This window comes from Macaca fascicularis, chromosome 9, assembly GCF_037993035.2.
Source record: "Macaca fascicularis isolate 582-1 chromosome 9, T2T-MFA8v1.1".
In the NCBI taxonomy this organism is placed as follows: Eukaryota; Metazoa; Chordata; class Mammalia; order Primates; family Cercopithecidae; genus Macaca; species Macaca fascicularis.
This window is the reverse complement of record NC_088383.1, coordinates 77,200,710-77,220,395: the sequence shown is the minus strand read 5'-3', so window position 1 is coordinate 77,220,395 and position 19,686 is coordinate 77,200,710. Positions and strand designations below refer to the sequence as shown.

The window sequence follows — 19,686 nt, the reverse complement described above, 5'->3', positions numbered from 1 at the left end:
AGCAACTTTATCAACCAGAATACAGTGCTACATACACTTCCTTATAATTGTAGTCTTACTCTATTAATTTCCAAAGTTTCTTAGGTCAGCATATTTTCCCTCCCCTTCCCCTTCAGTGAGGCTATTTCACACATTTGCAACACAGTTAGACTCTCACTTCACAGTCTGTGTTGCATCGCTGACCTCCTAAATGTTTTTTTGAAAGTATGTACATTAAAGTTCATTCTTTGTGCTGTCAAATTCTATGGATTTTGAAAGTGTGTCATGTATTTGCCATTACAGTGTCATACAGAATAGTTTCACTGCCCTAAAAATGCCCTCATGTTTCACTGATTCAGCATCCCCCACCTTTCCGAATCCCTGGCCACTAGCAATTTGTTTACTGTCTCTATAGTTTTCCCTTTCCACACCTGTGGGTTTGGGTTTATTTTTTTCTGGCCCCTGAGATGGAGTCTGGGTCCGTCGCCCAAGCTTGAGTGCAGTGGTGCAGTCTCAGCTCATTGCAAAATCCGCCCCCCAGGTTCAAGCTATTCTTGTGCTTCAGTCTCCTTGGTAGCTGGGATTAGAGGTGTCCACCACCATGCCTGGCTCATTTTTTTTTGTATTTTTAGTAGGGATGGGGGTTTCACCATATTTGCCAGGCTGGTCTCGAACTCCTGACCTCAAATGATCCACCCGCCTTGGCCTCCCAAAATGCTGGGATTACAGGGATGAGCCACCGTGCCTGGTCAAGCTTTTTTATATAGCTTTTTAACCAGTCTCCTGTTTTGGACTCTATGTTTTCCCCCAGGCCTCTGATTCCTGAGCATTTTTAGAGTTTTACAAATGTCACAGCTCCCTTCTCAGCCGAGTCACTCTCTGCGGGCACTCAGGTTTCAGTGTTTCCTCTACTAAGCGATTACTTCCGTGAGCTTCCTGTCTTCCAGAATTATGTTAAGATCTCTTATCGGTCACTGTTTCCTTTCTCTTTGTCCTTGTAGGTTAATGTCATGCTAAACCAGAAGTCTCGTTTGCTTTGAAAAGTTATTTTGTGCAATTGCAGTTGTAAATATGCTGAAAAATGTTAAAAGTCATATGAACTGCATTTTCTTGTTCGGCTTTTCTTTCCTTGATACGTGTTTTGCAAATATGACCCTTAATGTACAGTTATGATTTAGAAATTGTGTCGGAATTTCTTCCTGAGCATTCCCTGTCTTCGGTTCGGAATAAACCTGTAAAATGATTAGTAGCATTCTTTTGAAACTTGCTGAGGTTAGCATTTCTGTTTCATTTGTGGCTGCTCCCATAGAGACACCATTGTAACTGTAACCACTGGCAGTGTTTGGAAGTTTCTACATTGGTTTTCTTATTATGGAAGTTTGTACTCTCTCACATAGTTTCTGATTCTTTTGCAGCAAGTGGAGTACCAGCAGGTCAGACTGATTTATGTTATGACAACTTAACTTTGGCCTTACCATTAAAAAGAATACAGGGCAGAATTAAGAACTGTTTTCTTTAGTAACAGGAATAGAATTTCCATAAAATTCCCAACTGTTCAATTCCAGTATATGGAACAGGTACCTTCTGATGGTTTACGATCATGCCTTACTGAGTGGACTAGAAGGTCTGCACACGAGACCAAGTGGGATGAGCTGAAGAGGGGTCCCTAGCCAGGGAAAGGCTGAGCTTCAGGAGGTGCTTTTAAGGGAGGAGACCATTACTACTCCTACTGCCCTCCTCCCCACACCTTGCCTAGTTCAAAGACAGGAGAAAAGAGAGAGAGAAACAAAAGTAAGATAAATAGCCAGACAACCTTGGCACCACCACCCAGTCCTAGGAGTTAAACAAAGTAATAATAATAACATCAACCCCTGGCCTAAACTACTTGTGTTATCTGTAAATTCCAGACACTGTAGGAAAAAAGCATTGTAAAACTTTGTGTTCTGTTAGCTGATGCATGTAGCCCCCAGTCACGTTTCCCATTTATCATGACCCTTTCACGTGGACCCCTTAAAGTTGTAAGCCTTTAAAAAGGCCAATATTTCTTTCTCGGGGAGCTCGGCTCTTAAGACGCCGAGTCTGCTGATGCTCCCGGCCGAATAAAAAACCTCTTCCTTCTTTAATCCGGTGTCTGAGGAGTTTTGTCTGCGGCTCATCCTGCTACACTTTTAGTGTGCCCACTGAAGACCACATGCCTTTCCTTGTGTGATAATTTGCTTTCTTTCTCATTTTGACCACTGACGTAGCTATGAAGTTTTTACAGATATGAATATAGACTTGGACCTTTACCTGCAGTTTAAAAAAAGCCAAAGTGGGACCCCAGGTCCTGTGCACTTTCCACTATGTTAGCCAGAGCTTGGGGCCAGTTTTCCAGTGTAGACCCCATGTCTCCCCATGCCTTGTTTCCAGCCTAGCCAGTGTAGCACAGCGGGCAAGCAAGAGCTCTGGAGCTAGACTGCCTGCGTTCAAATCTCGAGTTCACCGTGTCCCAGCTGGGCTCTGGGCCTCGGTTTCTCTATCTGTAAAATAGGGAGAATGATAGTTACGTGGAATTAATATCGTAAGACATCTAGTAAACCCCATTGGGAAGTGTTTGCTAAATAAATAGGTAAATTTTACTGGACTTCTAGTCCTCCCACCATCCTCAGTACTTAAAGGAAAACAGATATTATCTTTGGGCCTTGCCAAAATGGACCGTGTAGATTAAAGTGGAGCTCTATGAAATGGAGATGTGTCTAGAGATGGGAGAGTTTCCCTTCTTACATGGAAGATTTGGGCCAGATGGGTGATGTGCTTCAACTAAAATGTCACTTGTCAGTGTCAGCCCTCAAATGGGTGTTCTTAAGCAAAATCCAACTACTTATAAGATTCAAACCTAGATATCTTGAATAGCCAATAGAGCTTTAGTAAGGGTGAAAAATCCCAAGACTTGAATTGGAGTAATCAGATGAGGAATGGTAAAATAACCTAATTATTTTGTCTTGATTCTATAAAAATGCAGGGGCTGAGCTAGATGACTCCAAATGCATGTGATCTCTGTAATCATTAAACTTCCTGGTTTAGTCACCTTACTCAGGCCTGGAATGTAGACGCTAATGTGCTCAGATTAAAAATGGAATGATGCAATAGATGAAAATCCTCTGGTGTCATTTGCCCAATTAAAATTCCAAGGGCTGCCTATCTGACTCACACAAGCAACCGTGAGATTGCAGAGATCTTTGGTTATGGTTTGCATTCTTTTGACCACTGGCTACTGTAACCTCTTATTCTTTTTTTTTTTTTTTTGAGACGGAGTCTCGCTTTGTCGCCCAGGCTGGAGTGCAGTGGCGTGATCTCGGCTCACTGCAAGCTCTGCCTCCCAGGTTCATGCCATTCTCCTGCCTCAGCCTCCCGAGTAGCTGGGACTACAGGTGCCCGCCACCACGCCTGGCTAGTTTTTTGTATTTTTAGTAGAGACGGGGTTTCACCTTGTTAGCCAGGATGGTCTCGATCTCCTGACCTCGTGATCCACCCGCCTCGGCCTCCCAAAGTGCTGGGATTACAGGCGTGAGCCACCGCGCCCGGCTGTAACCTCTTATTCTTGTGGTGAGCAAATCAATGACAGTCGGTGCATACTGCACTGCCAAGGTTACTTTTTTTTATTTTTTATTTTTTTTGAGATGGAGTCTCACTCTGTCGCCCAGGCTGGAGTGCAGTGGTGCGATCTCAGCTCACAGCAACCTCCACCTCCTGGGTTTAAACAATTCTCCTACCTCTGCTTCCCAAGTCACTGGGATTGCAGGCATCCATCATCATTGCCCAGGTAATTTTTGCATTTTTAGTAGAGATGGGGTTTCAGCATGTTGGCCAGGCTTGTCTTGAACTCCTGACCTCAGGCAATCTGCCCACCTCCCACCTTAGCCTCCCAAAGTGCTGAGATTACAGGTGTGAGCCACTGTGCCTGGCCCAGGTTACTTTTTAAATGGGGGAATTAAATGTTGGGTGTGGTGACGCAAGCCTGTAGTCCCAGCTACTTAGGAGGCTGAAGCCAGAGGATCACTTGAGCCCAGGAGTTCGAATCCAGCCTGGGCAATGTAGCGAGAGTCTGTTTCTGAAACACATCAACTAGTGGGGAAATTAAGATAAATAATGTCATCACTTATGGCAGATGGTCTTCCCAGGATGTTATCCTCAGTGAGTGTGGACTAGGGCCTAGCATGCCCATTTCAGAACACCAACAGTTCCACCTGGTTTGGGGAACTGAATGGTTTGGGGAACTAAAGGTCAATCTTCGTTTGCTTGTGTAATAAAGGAGAAAGCTAAAAGTCATAGTCTGAGGGTAAATAGACTGAAAAGGATGGGGATTATCAATCTGGGAGACAGTTTTAATATGCTTATATCAATCGGAAAAAAGCATCTGAAGTAGTTTTAACCAAGCCTCCTCTGCACTGTGGGCTTAAGTGAGACCTGATGGCTCATCCACATGGCGATGGGTAGAGAGCACTGAATTCCAGCTCCTCAGGAGGCTGAGGCAGGAGAATTGCTCGAACCCAGGAGGTGGAGGTTGCAGTGAGCCGAGGTTGAGTCACTATACTCCAGCCTGGGCAACAGAGTGAGACACTGTCTCAAAAAGAAAAAGAAAAAGATAAAGAAATTCTTAACAATCCAACAGAATGCTGCTGCTACTAATAAATCGATTGTGTATCTATTGAGTATCTACTGCGTGGAGAAAGCAGGGCAGGAGAGCCAATGTCATGTATTATGAGCTGGGCACTGGAATCAAACTCCAAGGATTGACCCCCTGCTGTCCTATTTATGGCTTTGTGATCACGTCACCTTTCTGGGCCTCGATTTTTTCATCTATAAAATAAGAGTGGGCCAGAAGCAGTGGCTCATGCCTGTAATTCCAACATTTTGGGAGGCTGAGGTGGGTAAATCACTTGAGCCCAGGAGTTTAAGACCAGCCTGGGCAACATGGCAAAACCCCATCTCTGCAAAAATTAGCTGGGCATGGTGCCACATGCCTGTAGTCCCAGCTACCCTGGGGACTGAGGTGGGAGGATCACCTGAGCCCCCAGAAGGTTGAGGTTGCAGCGAGTCATGATTCCACCACTGCATTCCAGCCTGGGGGACAAATGAGACCCTGTCTAAAAAGTAATAATAACGATAGTAATAAAAACAAAATGAGATTGGTACATGCTCCATCCATGTTAGCCGCGATTGTTAACACTGCTGCTTTTCGTTTCATGAGCCAGCCGATGACTGTGGGAAGAGTGCGAGGTTTTTTTTTTTTTTTTTTTTTTTTTTTTTGAGACGGAGTCTCACTCTGTCGCCCGGGCTGGAGTACAGTGGCCGGATCTCAGCTCACTGCAAGCTCCGCCTCCCGGGTTTACGTCATTCTCCTGCCTCAGCCTCCCGAGTAGCTGGGACTACAGGCGCCCGCCACCTCGCCCGGCTAGTTTTTTGTATTTTTTTTTTTTTTTTAGTAGAGACGGGGTTTCACTGTGTTAGCCAGGATGGTCTCAATCTCCTGGCCTCGTGATGCGCCCGTCTCGGCCTCCCAAAGTGCTGGGATTACAGGCTTGAGCCACCGCGCCCGGCCTGAGTGCAAGGTTGATTGTACCCGCGTATCGGGTGCTTTCTGGGTCCTCCTCATGCCAAGTAAGAGGAGTGAGAAGTGAGTGAATAAAACATCTCAGTGGCCTGAGACATTTCTCTCTCTCTTTTTTTTTTTTTTTTTTTTGAGATGGAGTTTTGCTCTTGTCACCCAGGCTGGAGTGCAACGGCACGATCTCAGCTCACTGCAACCTGTGCCTCCCAGGTTCAAGTGATTCTCCTGCTTCAGCCTCCCAAGTAGCGGGGATTACAGGCACCTGCCACCACTCCCAGCTAAGGTTTTTGTATTTTTAGTAGAGATGGGGTTTCACCATGTTGGCCAGGCTGGTCTCGAACTCCTGACCTCAGGTGATCCGCCAGCCTCGGCCTCCCCAAGTGCTGAGATTACAGGCGTGAGTCGCTGCACCTGGCTGGACTGAGACACTTCTTAAGTGTGACTTCCTTCTCTCCAGCAGTGATTCCCAGTGAGCACTGGTGACTTCAGTTCACTCTTTCTCAGGAATATTTTTTTCTGGGTCACTACCTGTGAACTAAAGGTTTTCTGGCTTAACATTGTGAACAGGTAAACATTTATTGATCATTTTCTGTTAACCATGGGCTATTAGTTAAGAGATCTGATCTGTCACAAATGGAAGAATCTGCCCCAACGTTCTTGAAATCCCGTTGACCAGGACGATGTTTAGTTTTAGTTAGGACAGCGCTTCTGAGGAGCAGGGGGTCACAGAGTCATGCCACCGGCATAAAAGACTAGAGAAAAGACTGCAAATGTGCAGAGCAGCTCCACGGGCTGAAGGTTGACTTTGTTTCATGCCCAACTTTTCAGAAGATTTTCCTCAGCTGAGTGGGCTTGGGGGAGCCCCGGTTTGAGAGGGTTGCTCAGCAATGATATTTGGTGGCACCCAATTCTCAAGTAGTCAAGCAACTCATCAATTCCCTGCTTCCCCCTCCACTAACCCTCAGCAACCATCCAGAGCCTCCTATTAGACAATCAAGTGTGTGCCAGAGGGAGGGCCTAAAGGTTGGGGCGAAGTTTAATCATTGAACCAAGCAGGCTGGAGGTATTTAGTCCGCAGCACCTCGCTCCCCGGTAGGTCTGCCAGCCTGGACTGGAGGCGTGCAACACTCCAGAGTCGTGGGGGTGAGCACTGCACAGGAATCTCTGTCCATCTCAGGAGAAAGCAGACTTGGGGAAAATGTTTGCGGTCCACTTGATGGCATTTTACTTCAGCAAGCTGAAGGAGGATCAGATCAAGAAGGTAAGGAGGGCCCACGAAGCTGAGAGATGCCCAGCTCCTTCTTCATGGACAAAACTGATTCCCTTAAAAAAAAATCAGAAGGGAGTTACGAGAGCTTATTAGAAAAGACACTGGGAGCATATGAGCAGTAAAAGACGCACTGAGGGTGGAGGGAGTAATTCTCCCACACTCCTGGGCATTGCGTTACTGTCCTGAACCTTACATTTCACTCGGAACTTCCTGGCAGGGGCTGGATGTGGAAGGGGGTGAGGAGAGTCTTTGGAAAGCTTGAAGAGGATTGTGTTTGTTGTAAGGGATGTTTGCTCGGAAAGGCCACACAGGCGAGGGGAATCATTTTCAAAGAAGTTTTAAGAAGTGTTGGGGCAGAAGGCTGGGCCAGTGGCTCACGCCTCTCATCCCAGCACTTTGGGAGGCCGAGGTGGGCGGATCACCTGAGGTCAGGAGTTTGAGACCAGCCTGGCCAACATGGTGAAACCCCGTCTCAACTAAAAATACAAAAATTAGCTGGGTGTGGTGGCAGGCGCCTGTAATTCCAGCTACTCAGGAGACTGAGGCAGGAGAATCGCTTGAACCCGGGAGGTGGAGGTTGCAGTGAGCCGAGATTGCACCACTGCACTTCAGCCTAGGGGACAAGAGCGAGACTTCATCTCAAAAAAAAAAAAAAAAAAAAAAAAGCTGTTGGGCAGATCTGTTTATTCATGTATTTGAAAGCATATAAATGTGGGCAGCAAGAGGGTGTGAGCTGTAATAGACAGTCACTGAAATATCTATTATTGGCACCTGCTATTTGCCACACCATTATTCATGGTGTGCATTATTTTGTCACTCTGCTCAGGGAACTTGTCTACTAAATTCATTCCAAAGTGGGCTGGTTAAAGGTTGCCAAGGGTCAACAGGAGGGAACCAGAGTTCTTTCCAGGCAGCTAAAATGAGCCCAGTCTGCTACTCTGGCCACACCAGCTGGCTGTCAGGGCCCTGGGCAAAAAGCATCTCTCAACGTTCAGATGACAGAAGTCCTCCTAGCAGGAGGACTTAGCCAAGGTCACCAAGTATTTAGGATGGAATGAGGATTAAACCCAAGTTGGCTGACTCTTCCTTCAGTGCTCTTTCTGCTGTGCCGTGACACCCTCCTGCTTTCAAAATGAGCAAGGAGGCCGGGCGCTGTGGCTCACGGCTGTAATCTCCGTACTCTGGGAGGCTGAGATGAGCAGATCTCATCTCAAACTTGAGGCCAGGAGTTTGAGACAAGCCTGGGCAACATGGAGAAACCCCATCTCTACAAAACATGTAAAAATTAGCCAGGCGTGGTGGTGCGTGCCTACAGTCCCAACTACTCGGGAGGCTGCGGTGGGAGGATGGCTTGAGTCCGGGAGATTGCGCTACTGCACTCCAGCCTGGGTGACAGAGTGAGACCCTGTCTGAAAAAAAGGAAAGAAAAGAAAAAAGAAAGCCAAGCGTGGTGGCTCATGCCTATAATCCCAGCACTTTGGGAGGCCGAGGTGGATGGATCACCTGAAGTCAGGAGGTCGAGACCAGCCTGGCCAACATGGTAAAACCCCATGTCTACTAAAAAATTCAAAAATTAGCCAGGCATGGTGGAGTGTGCCTGTAATCCCAGCTACTCGGGAGGCTGAGGCAAGAGAATCGCTTGAACCCAGGAGGCAGAGGTTTCAGTGAGCTGAGATCGCGCCATTGCACCCCAGCCTGGGCAACAGAATGAGACTCCCTCTCAAAACAAAACAAGACAGAGAGAGACAGAGAGAGAGAGGAAGTGAGGCCCCTTATAGCCCTCAGGTACTTGGTGGGATAAACTCCCGCTAAATTCTATTCATTAGAGAGTTGAATTAGGGGTGGTAGCAAATTTAAAATTTAACACGGTAAAGCAATCCAGTGTTGATTAGATTCACAGAGCCCTCTACTGGCTACTTAAGGAGGTGCTGTCTAGGAATCCACTTTCTTTTGTTACCTGCTTAGTAAAGAAAGATAAAACTTGCAGGTGTCTCTCCCACCCCCAAGAGGGAATCTTTGGAACCCTGAAATCTTTGATTCTGCAAACTTATTTCATTTCCTTGGGCCCCTTTGTGTTGGTTAACCTTTTGTACCCTAGATCAGGCGGGCCATGTTTGTCCACAAGCCCAGGTGCAGGCTCAGGAGCAGCCTGTGATGGGAAATGCAGCCTCTGCTGATGGGCTCCAGTTCCTTCTGGAAGGACAGTCAGCCTTTTTCAACGCCTGGAGCTGACCTCCCTCTCCCCGTGGGAGGTGAGAAAGTTGGAAGCACTTTTACAGCCACCTTAAGCAAGTGCCCCAGGAAGTCTCTGGGGTAGTGTGGGAGGCTGGTTTATGGCTGCTGGGCTGAGTCATGGTTCTGAGAACACTCCTCCCAACACGGGGTGAAAACACACCCGGTCAAAAGGCACAGCTCTTTTCTCTGCCCCTTCTTTGTCTCTGTGCTTCCTGCCTCTAGAATTGTCCAGATCCTGGGCCAGACTTGCCTGCAAGGGTTACTACTGAGACCCTGGAACAATTTCTAAAAATCTCCCATACCAGCATGGAAACAAAAATAAAACAAAATGAAAAAAGGAACATAGAAACCACTCTGACAGATTTCTTTTCCAGTTCAATATATTGACATTATTTGACCTATTGATAGCACCAGGCCAGACCTGGTCGCTGACCTGCAGATTGTTCATCCATAGGAAAACTGGGAGGTTTTCAATGTGTATTTTTTACAGCTCTGTATGTCAACATTACAAAAAGTGGAACTGTTACTTATAATTCCACCTTTAATTTACTTTTAATCTCAAACACCTTCATATTTGCTGGGTGGAAGCCTTCCTAGTTTTTCTTCATCCTGTATGTTTTTAGTTATGTTGATAAGGTACATACAGTTCTGAACCGCTTTCCTCACTTACTGTTGTAGTGTAACCACTTATGTAGATTGCTTCATTATCATCATAATTATCATTACAATGTCTTCCTAATATCCAATCAAGTGGATATGCCATCATGTATTTAACCTTTTCCCTTTCTTTTTTTTTTTTTTTTTTTTTGAGATGGAGTCTCGCTCTGTCGCCCAGGCTGGAGTGTAGTGGCCGGATCTCAGCTCACTGCAAGCTCCGCCTCCCGGGTTCGGGCCATTCTCCTGTCTCAGCCTCCTGAGTAGCTGGGACTACAGGCGCCCGCCACCTCGCCCGGCTAGTTTTTTGTATTTTTTAGTAGAGACGGAGTTTCACCGTGTTAGCCAGGACGGTCTCGATCTCCTGACCTCGTGATCCGCCCGTCTCGGCCTCCCAGAAGTGCTGGAATTACAGGTGTGAGCCACCACACCTGGCCACATTTGGATACTTTCAAAAACATTTTTAATAATTAAAATATTAGGCTGGACGAGGTGGCTCATGCCTGTAATCCCAGCACTTTGGGAGGCTGAGGCAGGATGATCACTTGCCTCCAGGAGCTCGACAGCAGCCTGGGTAACACAGAGAGACCTGTCTCTACAAAAAATACAAAAATTAGCTGGGCATGGTGGCAGTTGCCTGTAGTCCCAGCTACTTGGGAGGCTGAGGTGGCAGGATCACTTGAGCCCGGGAGGTTGAGGTTGCAGTGAGCTGTGATTGCACCATTGCACTCCAGCCTGGGCAACAGAGCAAGACCCTGTCTCAAAAATAAAATAAAAGTATTGTTATGATAAACCTTGGTAGAGTTTTTAAACCTTGGTAGAGTTTTTTTTTTTTTTTTTTTTTTTTTTGAGACAGAGTCTTGCTCTGTCACCCAGGCTGGAGTGCAATGGTGCAATCTTGGCTGACTGCAACCTCTGCCTCCTGGGTTCAAGTGATTCTCCTGCCTCAGCCTCCCAAGTAGCTGGGATCACAGGCACCAGCCACCATGCCCGGATAATTTTTGTATTTTTAGTTGAGACAGAGTTTCACCAGCTTGACCAGGCTGGTCTCGACCTCCTGACCTCAGGTGATCCACCCACCTCGGCCTCCCAAAGTGCTAGGATTACAGGTGTGAGCCACATCACCCAGCCTTGGTAGAGATTTATGGTTCTCCATAGTCAGGATTATTTCCTGAGAATAGGTTCCGGAAATGAAAGCCCTGGGTCAAAGAGCAGCATCTTTTTATGACTCTCGATTCATAATGTGAGACCTTTGGACTAGATGACCTCTAAGACCCCTCCAGCTCCCACCTTCTGTAATTCAGCAGCTCTGAGTCTTGAATGTTTGAATTTGCTCTTTCTAAGTGAAACGCACCGCTGGTTGGTTTTCTTGCTTAGAAGGTATCTCTCATGATGGTTTGTGCATCTCTCCGAAAGTGGGCTTGGTTTTCTGCAGCCGCGGTACTCTCCCTTAGTGCCTGGGACGCGTGTCCCTGGTTATACATACCCCACATGACTTGTTTGGATTGAAAATAGGTGCTTTTTGTCCCGACATATGTTTCACTTTTCCCTTCTAACAACTGTTCCTGGTGCTGTGGGAGATACAGAAAATCAACAAGAAACTGTTACTGAGTTGACATTCTTTCGGTCATAACCTTAACTTACTGAAAGAGCAGCAGCAAACCAAGTGCTCGATGACCCCGTTAAGCCCCAGTCGCAAATGACCCCAACTGGGCCTCAAAAAACAGGACTTACACAGAAGGGATAATATTGTGTGGATGCCTGGAGTTTTTCATACTCTCAGGCTAAGCAAAAATGATCAGTAGGTTCAGGGGCACTGTGTGAGGGCCCTTCGGGTAGGAAAGAATCAAGTTCGGTTCCCACGGAGAGCGTCCCACCCTTCCCCAACCCCAGTTACTGGGGTCACGTCCTTTGCATCCAGTTTTCTTGGTTTGTGTGTGGCTGTGCCAACCAATTAGTCATAAACAGCCTTAGGGGAGCAGGAAGTCCTTAATGAAGCCTGACCTGGTTCCATCCTGTTTTCTCAAATATGCTGAAAGCTCAATTGTCCTTTTTTGCTAATGGCTGTCTGATGATTTTCTGGTCTTTCTCTGGCCCCCAAGTCCCTGGAGCCGTGGGACCATTTCAGTGTCTTGGGTCTTTTCATTGTCACGGGACTGAGCTGGGTCCTAGCCTCTGAGGCCTAGTGGATGGCCCGAGCCCTGTCCTAGCCTGAAGGTAATGAGAGCCCTGTGCATTTGGTATCATTTGTCTGTCAGGCTTATGCATCCCCCACAGAGCTGTGAGCCAAAGCCAGGCCATGGGGGTAAGGGATCTGGAGACTATGTTACAGTCCCACATAGCCGCAGCTCTGCAGCCCTCTCCCCTCACCTCTCACTTGGGGACAAGAACTTTGGCCTTATGTGGCTGCCTCAAAGGGACGATGTGGCGATGAGAATAGGTGACATACATGGATGCACTTTGTAGACAGTAGCACGTGTTCTTCACCCTGGATAAAATGCCCTTTCACCAGGAATGTACCTGGGATAGAACCTCCTGTCACCTGGAGGGTGGAGAGTGCTCAGTATAGAAACAGGGCTGGCAAGAATGGGGCGCATATGCCCTTGTCTTTCCTCCTGCCCCCATCAATAATCCATCCCAGTGAGCCCGGGGCTCCAGACTGCCAGCACCAATTGATTAGTGTTAATTAGTGTGAGGGAGGAAACTTTGCTGCCATTCCTGATGTGACTTATTACTGTCAAGAGGACTGAGTATAGCCATAGTGATTTGTATAACTTCCCTCCTTTGGGTATGGTCTTCTGTCCCTGTTTCCTGGTTACATGAGTGAGATCCACTCATTATCAATAGCAATTTGAGCTGACTTTAAAAATTCAGCTTTATCTTAACTACAACAACTCAGTTAAACCAAAATGGACATTTATGGCTGGGTGAGGTGGCTCACGCCTGTAATCCTAGCACTTCGGGAGGCCCAGGCGTGTGGATCACTTGAGGTCAGGAGTTCAAGACCAGCCTGGCCAGCATAGTGAAACCCCATCTCTACTAAAAATACAAAAAACCCACAAAAACCAAAAAAGTAGTCAGACATGATGGAACCTGCCTGTAATACCAGCTACTCAGAACGCTGAGGCAGGAGGATCGCTTGAACCTGGGAGGTGGAGGTTGCAGTGAGCCGAGATCTTACCACTGCACTCCAGCCTGGGCAACAGAGTGAGACTCCGTCTCAAATAAAGGGGCGGGGCGGGGGTGGGGTGGAATTTAAAGGACTAGATTTTAGACATTGCTTTTGGAAACTGAATTTAGTTCTGAGCTTCCTGGCAGCCAATAAACAAAGAGAAACCTGTTTGGCTATATCTGTGATCATCATTGGATGAAAGAAAGCTTCCACGTTTAGGAATCCACGATTCAAGCTCTAGCTGGCCTTTTTCGGTGGAGAGGAATGGGACACTGATGAGGGCCCTGAACTGGGAATCGGAAACCCTGAATCCTTCTTAGTTTCTGCCTCTCCCTTGTCTCATCCGAATAATGGAGGAATCATTTTCTCCTCAGTCTGCCCTTCAGAGGAGTGACTCCACACCTTCTCAGCCTTCCGTTCCATTCTGCTTTCCCAACTCCCTTCCCTGTCCTCTGCCTGATGAGGAGTCAGATAGGGAGCCTTTGGGAATCCACATCTCCATGCTGTCCCCAGAGTCAGGGACGCAGCTTGCTGAGGGATGTCGGGGGTTACGGCCTCGGCTGGAGGGCGAGGGCCCCTAGCAGCGCCCCCTGGTGGCGGTGTCTGTTCCAGGTGGACAGGTTCCTGTATCACATGCGGCTCTCCGATGATACCCTTTTGGACATCATGAGGCGGTTCCGAGCAGAGATGGAGAAGGGCTTGGCGAAGGACACGAACCCCACGGCCGCGGTGAAGATGCTGCCCACCTTCGTCAGGGCCATTCCTGATGGTTCCGGTGAGTGCAGTCCTCCGCTGCCAGGGTCCCCGGCTCCTCTTGGCTGATGGGTATCTAAAGTACCTAAGGTTTGCCCCGTACCTTGGCTTCTCTCTCTAACCCTCTCTCTGCCGTCCAGCCCTCCCCACCCCTCTGTGCTTCAGTCCTGCTGAATCCCTCTTGGTTCTGCAGCCCCAAGGCACCTTGGCTTCTCTGCCCATCGTGGCCTCACACATCTGCTCCCTCTCCTCCCGGAGCATCTCCGTGTTCTTCCCTGGTGAGCATCAACATGGCTTTTCCATCTCAGCGTCGCGGTCCTTGCCTCCATCTACGAAGTATCCCGAGCTGGGCTGGGTGCTTGTCAGGGCACTTGTCACTTTGCAGTGTCCCCACTCTGAGTCTCCACCAAATTAACCACTCAATCCATGGGTCCAAGGTCTCACTCACCACAGTGTTCCCAGCACCTAGTAGAGTGCTGGGTGCATGCCAGGCCCTGATATATTTGTCGAATGAGTAATAAATGGTGCTGGCTCCTAGGTATCTAAATTCTAGGCCATAGAGTATGAGTAATGGAAGCAAGAATGATGTAGTGGAAATCATATTCAATGATAATTCAACAAACCTGGGTCTGAGGTCCAGCTCTGTCACTCTCAGTGAACCTAGGCAAGTGTTTAGCCTCAGTTTGCCCATCTGTAGAATGAGAAATGGCCCATGTATCTGTTTCCTATGACTGCTGTGATGTATTACCACAATCCCAGTGGCTGAAAGCAATCAAATATATTCTCTGACAGTTCTGGTGGACGGAAGTTTGCAATGGGTCTCACTGGGCTAAAATTCAGGTGTTGGCAGGGCTGCATTCCTTCTGGAAGCTTGAGGGGAGAATCCGTTTCCTTGGCTTTTCCAGCTTCGAGAGGCCACCTGCATCCTTGAGGCATGCCTCTTTCTGTTCTCAAAGCCAGCAGTATAGCCTCTTCAGGTCCCTCTCTGACCTGACCTTCTGCCTCCTTTCAACATTTAAAGATCCTGTGATCACATTAGTCATGCTTAGATAATCCCGGATTATCTCCCAACCTCAAGGTCAGCTGATGAGCAGTTTTGATCCCATCTGCAACCTTAATTCCCTTTTGCCTTGCACCCTCAGATATTCACAGGATCTGGGGATTAGGATATGAGCATCTTTGTGGAGGGGTGGGGTGGACATTGTTTTGCCTACAATGGCCTAGAACTCTCTAGAGAGGATCTATGAGGTTCAATCCAACTCTTCCATTCTCAGCCTCTGGATGAAACCATAAGAGGGAAAAGGGCTGCTACTGGCCAGGTGTGGTGGCTTACGCCTATAATCCCAGCACTTTGGGAGGCTGAGGAGGGCAGATCACTTGAGGTCAGAAGCTTGAGACCAGCCTGGCCAACATGGTGAAACCCCACCTGTACTAAAAATACAACAATTAGCCAGGTGTGATGGCATGCACCTGTAATCCCAGCTACTCGGGAGGCTGAGGCAGGAGAATCACTTGAATCTGGAAGGCGGAGGTTGCAGTGAGCCGAGATTGCACCACTGCACTCCAGCCTGGTTGACAGAGCGAGACTCCATCAAAAAAGAAAGAAAGAAAGAGAGAAAGAGAGGAAAGAAAGAGAGAAAGAGAGGAAAGAAAGAGAGAAAGAAAGGAAAGAAAGAGAGAGAGAAAGAAAGAAAGAAAAAAAGAAAGAAAGAAAGAAAGAGAAAGAAAGAGAGAGAAAGAAAGAGGGCTGCCATTTACTGAGCAACCACTGCGGTCATAGGGTGCTAGGGACTCGCTGAGCCACGTATTTCCTGTGACAACCCTGTTCAGACAGAACCACCAAGGATCAAGGGGTTTCTCCCATGTCAGGGTCCCAGTGCTCAAACCGAGTTCGTGAAAGAGCCTTGGGGCTCTTGCCACAAGGGGCCAGGGACCTCTGGGCCCAGGGACCTCAGCACAATAGAATCACTGGCAAGATGCTTTGTGTGGCAAGAGCAGGGACTGAGGTTTGGGAGCTCTCAGGCGGCTTTGATGGAATTAGCTGCGTTCCAGACCTCTCTGGAGCAATGCCTGGATCAAGGTAGCTTGGCTCTGCTGGTTGAGAGGCCCTGGGACACTGCACTGGGAAAGGCCCTGTGCCCTCACTTGTGGGGAGGTGCTTCGGGTGGACAGTGGACAGTGCCCTGTCCTGGAGGGACGTGAGCTTCGGAGAGAGACTTTGAAATCTTGGCTCTGTCCTTGCCACAGCTTGACGACAGTGCTGGAACGTGTCCTTGACAGGGCATCTGGGCCCCTGGGAGGAAGCACCTGAGTCATGTGGGGAGCACCAGGGCTAAGTCCACCTGGCTTCCTGGACTGAGGTCCCTCCTCCAGATACAGACAAGGTGTGTCCCCGGAAGCAAGGGAAGGTAGCCTTTGAGGGTCTAGAGGCTACGGGATAGGCGGTGTCCTCCTGGCCCTAGCTGCGTCTGAAGGTTCAGAAGTGAAAGTAACTAAGTCATAGAAACTCTCTCTTCCTTAGCCAGGAAGATGCCCAGCTCCCCATCCCCGTCTCCGCAGAGCCTCTCACCACACAAAGCATCTTGCCAGTGATTCTGTTGTGCTGAGGTCCCTGGGTCCAGAGTTCCTAATAAGCCAGGTGTTCTTGGTAAATCCCGGCACCGTACATGATTGTCAGGATTTAATGAGATCATGTGAATGGCATGCTTTAAAATCTCTAAAATCTTGTCCCAAGTCCTCCATAGCTCTTGTGAGCTGGTGATATAATTTCATGATTACCAACAAAAAACAAAACTTGCTGAGCGCGGTGGCTCACGCCTGTAATCCCAGCACTCTGGGAGGCCGAGGTGGGCGAATCACAAGTTCAGGAGATCGAGACCATCCTGGCTAACACGGTGAAACCCCGTCTCTACTAAAAATATGAAAAATTAGCCGGGCGTGGTGGCGGGGGCCTGTAGTCCCAGCTACTTGGGAGGCTGAGGCAGGAGAATGGCGTGAACTGGGGAGGCAGAGTTTGCGGTGAGCTGAGATCGTGCCACTGCACTCCAGCCTGGGCGACTGAGTGAGACAAAAAAACTCTCCTAATTCCTTATGGCATCTGTCTCAGAAATGTATGCAGTTTCCAGAGAAGTCCTGAGTTTGCCTACTCCCATCAGGACCTACCCCTGAGGAAGTTACCTGTTTGAGCCTTAGTTACCACCCAGCCTTTTGGTCAGGGGGCTGCAGTGGTCTGTTCTGACAGGATCAAGTGCCTTGAAAGTGCTGTGTTCATACTGGAGCCTTCTCTGCCAGTCATGGAAGGGGCATGGGAAGAGTGAGGGTGGTTGTGATTCTCTAGCTTGACCCCTGCTGGCTCTGTTCCAGACCTTAGCCTCCAGTCAGCCTCCAAGGCCACATAGGCCTTGGGGATGAGCCCAGGAGCCCTGAGGTCGTCAGCCTGGAACCTGGAGTGTTTCCTAATACACACTTTCCCAGCCCCTCCCCCTGGGGACTCTGAATCTCCAGGAATCTCCACATTCAGCCACCGTGCGTCTTTGGGAGACTCTGTACTGGGGAAGGGGAGGGAGTGAAGGCATGAGCCCCCACAGTGACTTAGGAGAAGGGAACCAACCATTGGTGTCCAAGGCAGGTCATGGAGGGTCCTCTGGAGCAAGCAGATTGGCCAAAGGAATCTACCCCACTTGGGATGCTGTTTTTCTTTTACTTTCTTTTCAGAAACAAGGTCTCCCTCCGTCGCCCAACCTGGAGTGCAGTGGAGCCATCATAGATCATTGCAGCCTTGACCTCGTAGGCTCAAGTGATCCTCCTGCTTCAGCCTCCCAAGTAGCTGGGACTACAGGTGCATGCCACTACACCCAGCTGACTTTTTGTCTTTTGTTTTGTAGAGACAGGGTTTTACCATGTTGACCAGGCTGGTCTTGAACTCTTGGCCTCAAGGGATTAATTCTCCTGCCTGGGCCTCCCAAAGTTCTGGGACTACAGGTGTGAGCCACTGTGCCTGGCTGGGGATGTTTTCTTGATGTCTGTGAAGACCCCGAGGTCCCACAGACCGCTGTTGCCTGGGCAGGTCCTCCCTCTCCCAGGGTCCACTGGTTCCTTTTTTCTGGGGTCAGAGACAGAAGGGATCACACCGTGTGGCTTCCATGAAATGGCACCTCGAGCCACTGTTGGAGTGCGGTGTTTGATAGTGATCGCCGTGCGGGTGATGGGAGTGGGAAGTTTCCGCACCGACGCTGGCCAGGTCTCAGCACATCCCCTCCCATCCGATGGCAGCACAGCAGCCTCTTCTTTTGTTAAACCCTCAGTCTATTCTGGTTGATGTTAGAAGCATTTGTCCCCAAAATCTCAGATCTTGGCATTCCCTAGCTTAAAATCTTTCTGCGGCTCCCTTTCACCTTCCAGATAAAGCCCGAGATCCTTGGGGTGGGATAGCTTTTCCAAATCCCTCCAAATTTAACCTGAGAACCACCTTCCAACCTCATTTCTGCGACAGCTGCCCTCCTTTGGCAAAAGCACACTCACTCCTATTGGATGCTGTCTCATTCCTTTGCCCATGGTTCCTCCCCCTGGGACCCCCGCTCCCCGCAGCCTGGCAGCCGGACTCCTGCTCACCCTTCAACACTCAGCTCTGTGTCCCCTCCCTGGAGAGCCAGCTGCCTTTGACTCCCAGCTTTGATCTGGGTATCTCTCCCCGTGCCTCTCACAATCTGAGCACTGGTCCTACTATATGGAAATGGCTGATTTATGTGCCTGTATTTCGGATCAGTTTCCCAGGGAGCACATCGTCTTTCATCTGTACATCCCTAGCACCTGACTCATGTTACTCAGCACAGAGTAGATGCTCAGTAAATGTGTGGACATAGGTTGTGTGATCTACCCTACTTCCTACACAGCAAGACAGCGTCTGGGAGAACCGTCTTGCTTGGTGCATAATAAATACTGATAAAAGTTGCATAGGATTAACTCCCTGAATTCCCTCACCGAATGATAAACGGCTCCATCAGCTCCTTTGCGGCTGATCTGGGAAGGTAAGAATTTCCAGATGTCTCCACAAAAATGAAAAAATCGAGCTGGCTGCACCTTTGCTACTCTAACTATGGTCTATAGACCAGCAACAGCAGCAGCATCACCATGTTAGTCAGGCTGTTCTTGAACTGCTGACCTCAGGTGATCTCCCCGCCTCAGCCTCCCAAAACGCTGGGATTACAGGCATGAGCCGCTGCACCCAGCCTCCACCTTTCAATTAATGGCATCTGTCTTGGGCTGGGCTGGGTCATGTTCCAATTTCTCCTTTTGGAGTGGCTCTGGCCTAAAAAGTTCAGCATCCTTGGCACCTCAAGGGCCATCGTTTGGTCCCTGTCTCCTCTCCCCTCCAGGAGTGTTTTCCCTCTGCCCATAGGATCATGGGCTGCAGGAAGCTGGCTGCTCCTCGCTGCACACCTGTCTTCCCCCTCATACCTTTATCCGAGTTTCCCCAGGCTGGGAGTACCCGCTGTCTTCCCGGTGATGGCATCCCAGGATGGGCTCCACTGTCGAGGCCACCTGCAAGGACTGTGCTCACACTGGCCTTCTCCAGCGGAAATGCGCCTTCCTGCAGCATGAGCCAGTGGGTTGGGCTCAGGCTGCAGAGTCAGGCAGACTTAGTTCACATCTCAGCCCTGCGCCTTACCTCGAGGGCTCTGAGAAATGGCCATAGTCCTCAGCCTTGGCTAATGGGCATAATGATACCAAGTGGTTGTAAGATTTGATGACGTTGATTATATGTCCACCCTGTAATGCAGAGCTTGCCGTATCTGTAGTAGACCCTCAATAAATGGAAACTGAATTTGTTTCTTAATAGAAAATGGGGAGTTCCTTTCCCTGGATCTCGGAGGGTCCAAGTTTCGAGTGCTGAAGGTGCAAGTCGCTGAAGAAGGGAAGCGACATGTGCAGATGGAGAGTCAGTTCTACCCAACACCCAATGAAATCATCCGTGGGAACGGCACAGAGGTACCTGGCAGGTGGCTCCTGTGACAGCAGGGAAGGCGGTGGCAT

The 19,686-nt window shown here is 48.9% G+C and overlaps 1 protein-coding gene across 4 annotated transcripts in view; it reads left to right on the top strand.

The window, feature by feature from the left end:
- The first annotated feature begins 6,663 nt into the window (after positions 1-6,663).
- The window catches only part of HKDC1 (hexokinase domain containing 1), a 47,075-nt gene continuing 34,052 nt past the window's right edge, over positions 6,664-19,686 (top strand). For all 4 annotated transcript variants that reach the window (XM_045361108.2, XM_045361109.2, XM_005565675.3 and 1 more), the window contains exons 1-3: positions 6,664-6,830; positions 13,513-13,675; positions 19,493-19,641. In XM_045361108.2, coding sequence (XP_045217043.2) covers positions 6,768-6,830; positions 13,513-13,675; positions 19,493-19,641 — 375 coding nt within the window. In that variant the 5' untranslated portion in view covers positions 6,664-6,767. The remainder of the gene's footprint in view (positions 6,831-13,512; positions 13,676-19,492; positions 19,642-19,686) is intronic.